The following is a 3,371-nucleotide window of genomic DNA, read 5'->3' on the forward strand; positions in this document are numbered from 1 at the left end:
ACTCTGCCTGAGGGGAAAGCTTTTTTTTTACATTGCTAGTTTATGGTCAGAATGAACTTACTGGAGGCTGAATTTCTATCAAGACTCAAAATGGAGTTAGGGCTCCCACTGTAAACTGTAACCTTCACAAACTAAGTGCTTAGAATATAAGTTCTAATGTACCTCCAAGAAAAAGTTTCAGTGTGTTCCTCTTACCCTTCGTTATTTCAAAGGTCATAATTTCCATTTTATTTTCTTGCAGCTTAGTTTTTCTTTAACCTTTAAGGGCTCATATCTAATGTGGTGCTAGGATCAGCAGTGGACTGCGAACCACAAGGTCGGCAACTCAAACCTGCTAGTGCTCCTCGGAAACCCTATATAGGGTCATTGAATTGGAAGCGACTCGACAGCCCTTAGCAACAACAACATTCTTATATAGGTTTTGGTGGAGGTCATGGCGGTACCTACAGGGTGGGGATGTCCCGTCCTTCCAGGCTGTACGAGAACGGTTCCTGATCGCCTCGCTGTGAATGGCACAGTTTACGCAATAATGTAGTATGTACAGCTTGGGAAGCATGTATGCATGAAAGACACTTTGGAAATTCCCTGAGGGCATTAGCCTCCACTATGTTTTAAATTACCAACTTCATAACAGCCTTGTCTTTGGGGAAGCAAGGGGTTGCATTCTTTTTTAAAGGGTATACACTTTTAACTAATGTTCATTTTTAACCAAGGAAAAAGAAGATATACAACCAAGGTCAAGTTCCTACTTTTCATTCTCTCCTGGGTGAGCAGCACCAACCTAGAGTGCCAGGAAATTTAGCTGAAGTGGGTATTATATGCAAATACAGTGCTTCAGTGTGGGCCTCAGCTGTTTGGCAGGACACTGGATCCTTTAGAACACATCTGCTATATTTAGCTGAACCTGCCAGGTTATGGTCTGCAACTCTCTGGGCTGTTGTTGACTTGTAGATTGCTTCCTTCACTTGAGTCTGCAGACCGCTGAGCCTGCTAAACTAAGCTACAAGCTGCTAGCTAAACTTCAAAATCATTACATTAGTCTGGAAGAGTTAATGTACCCCAAAGTACTTCATTTTCTCCTAGGGAGTTATGTGCTCTTTGGTAGGAAATAGATGACTATGCAATCATTATCAACCCCTGTAAAACTGAGCACAGGGAAGCAAAAAAGTCACAGATAGCAATATGCCCGACAAAGTTGACAAATGCAAGTGGCATTTTATTGAATAATCCAGGACGAATCATACCACAATTCACTCTGCTATTACTATCCTATGTTTCCCTTGAACATTATAGGATTTCTCTTCTGTATCTCATATAAATATTCATTACACTTGATGTTCTTAGTAATAGATTCAAATACAGTTTTTGCCTTGACATATCTTACATATGTTTCAATGCATTAGGAAAATATTAGCTCTGTCAATCTAGAATTGCAAAAACTTCACTTGAGGACTTGAGGACTAGTCAACTTGAGGACTAAGGTATGTCTAACCCAAGCCATGGTATTTTCAATAACCTCATATGCATGTGAAAGTTGGACAGTGAATAAGGAAGATTGTAGAAGAATTGATGCCTTTGCGTTATGGTGTTGGTGGAGAATATTGAAAGGCTGCCAAAAGAACAAACAGATCTGTGTTGGAAGAAGTACAGCCAGAGTGCTCCTTGGAGGCCAGGATGGCCAGACTTCGTCTCTCATGCTTCAGACACATTGTCAGGAGGGATCAGTCGCTCTGGAAGGTAGGATGGAGGGTCAGAGTAAAAGAGGAAGACCCCCAGTGAGATGGATTAGCAATATGGCAGCATCAATGGGCTCATGCATGGCAACAATTGTGAGGCTGGCCCAGGACCAGGCAGTGTTTCGTTCTGCTGTGCATAAGGTCACTATGAGTCGGTATGGACTCGATGGTACCTAACAACAACATGTCAATCAGCATATGTTTATTGAATATTTCCTATAGAGAAGGTACTATCTTTTTTGGGAGGTATTGTGGAATGTGAAAATGAGCATAAAACATGAACCCTGTCCACATAAGACTTAGAAAGTTATCATTGTGCTTACACATTTCACATTAAACATGTTTACAATTAAGATGACATGAACAAAACTTAAGAATTCCAAGTGCTAGTTAGGAATTAAACTAAGAAAAATAGAAAATTTCCAGAAATCATTCCTTAATATTTATTTGGGGTCTAAGACAGGTCTTCTCCAGAATAAACATTTGAATGTACTTCTTTCATAGGGAATTTAAAACATTGGCAGTTTTATTCAAATGACACATTTTTTATGTAAAGTTTTAATCCAGTTATGCATGAAAAAAAATTCTAACTTCTTAAGAAATGTCTTTTTGTTTGCTTTTTGGTTGATCAGTTAGTTTCCCCATAAACCATGTAAGGCAGGCTTCTGTAGCAATGAAAGTAAGTGATGGCAGATTCTTTGGTCTCGTCTGAAAATAGCAAGCATATGCACCATTCGGACATGTTCTTGAACTAAATTCTAAGGTGAAGTTAAGCAGCACGCTGTATGTAGGTAGAACAACTCAGGCCTGGATGCAGCAGCTACCAGGTTAGTGGGAGGTGGCCAGTGGGTAGCATCACTCCTCCTGGATGCTCTGGCCCTCTGGAGACCCAGCAAGCTTCATTTTCTTTGTTTATATTCAATTCGGCACTGTCCTTCGGGTTGTTGGACACCCACCAAGTGGAGACAACTCTAAGCACAGAAAAGAAACGTTGAAATGAAGAGAAAGGAGTCGCCTTTTTAGGTCTAAGGTTTATTCAGTAATAACTTTCGCTAAAAAGTGCAGAATTTAGTTTGGGAAGGTTGGGAGATGTTTGCATTTATGAATTTGACAACACCAAACACCAATTTAGGTTTCCATTCAAGGGACAAGAAAGGAAGACAATCCCTGATAGTAATAACCATCTCGTGACAGTCCTACAGACTGCTATGGGCCTGATAGGGCTCTTTTACTCTTTTGGGCTAAAGAGGATACTATAGGCACTGTGGACATTCTGGCTTAAAAGGTGTTGCTCTTCATTTTTAATCACTGGGAGAAATCAGCATTACGCATGTTTTACATGTTTAAGAAACAGCATGGTGTTAATGGTGTGAATCACTATTTACAGTGTTTATTCAACCATGATCATAATTTTCTAAAAGGGTATCTTGTGAGTTTCAAATAGTCTTGATTTCTTCTTCTCTGGCTCTGTGGACTAATGCGTCAGACTGCAAAGTCATTTGAACTGTAGGGTCAGTGGTTCAAGCTCACCAGCTGCTCCTTGGAAACCCTATACAGGGTCGCTATGGGTCGGAATCAACTTGATGGCACTTAACAAACAAACAAAAAAGTGACAAACATAAGGAGCCCTGGTAA

At 40.3% G+C, this 3,371-nt stretch overlaps 1 protein-coding gene across 1 annotated transcript in view; it reads right to left on the minus strand.

Annotated features, from left to right (window-relative positions):
• Positions 1–2,635: 2,635 nt before the first annotated feature.
• The window catches only part of LOC102821257 (24-hydroxycholesterol 7-alpha-hydroxylase-like), a 95,998-nt gene continuing 95,262 nt past the window's right edge, over positions 2,636–3,371 (minus strand). Inside the window, exon 11 of the mRNA XM_006860607.1 lies at positions 2,636–2,707. Coding sequence (XP_006860669.1) covers positions 2,636–2,707 — 72 coding nt within the window. The remainder of the gene's footprint in view (positions 2,708–3,371) is intronic.

This window comes from Chrysochloris asiatica, unplaced genomic scaffold (genome assembly GCF_000296735.1).
Source record: "Chrysochloris asiatica unplaced genomic scaffold, ChrAsi1.0 scaffold00038, whole genome shotgun sequence".
Taxonomy (NCBI): domain Eukaryota; kingdom Metazoa; phylum Chordata; class Mammalia; order Afrosoricida; family Chrysochloridae; genus Chrysochloris; species Chrysochloris asiatica.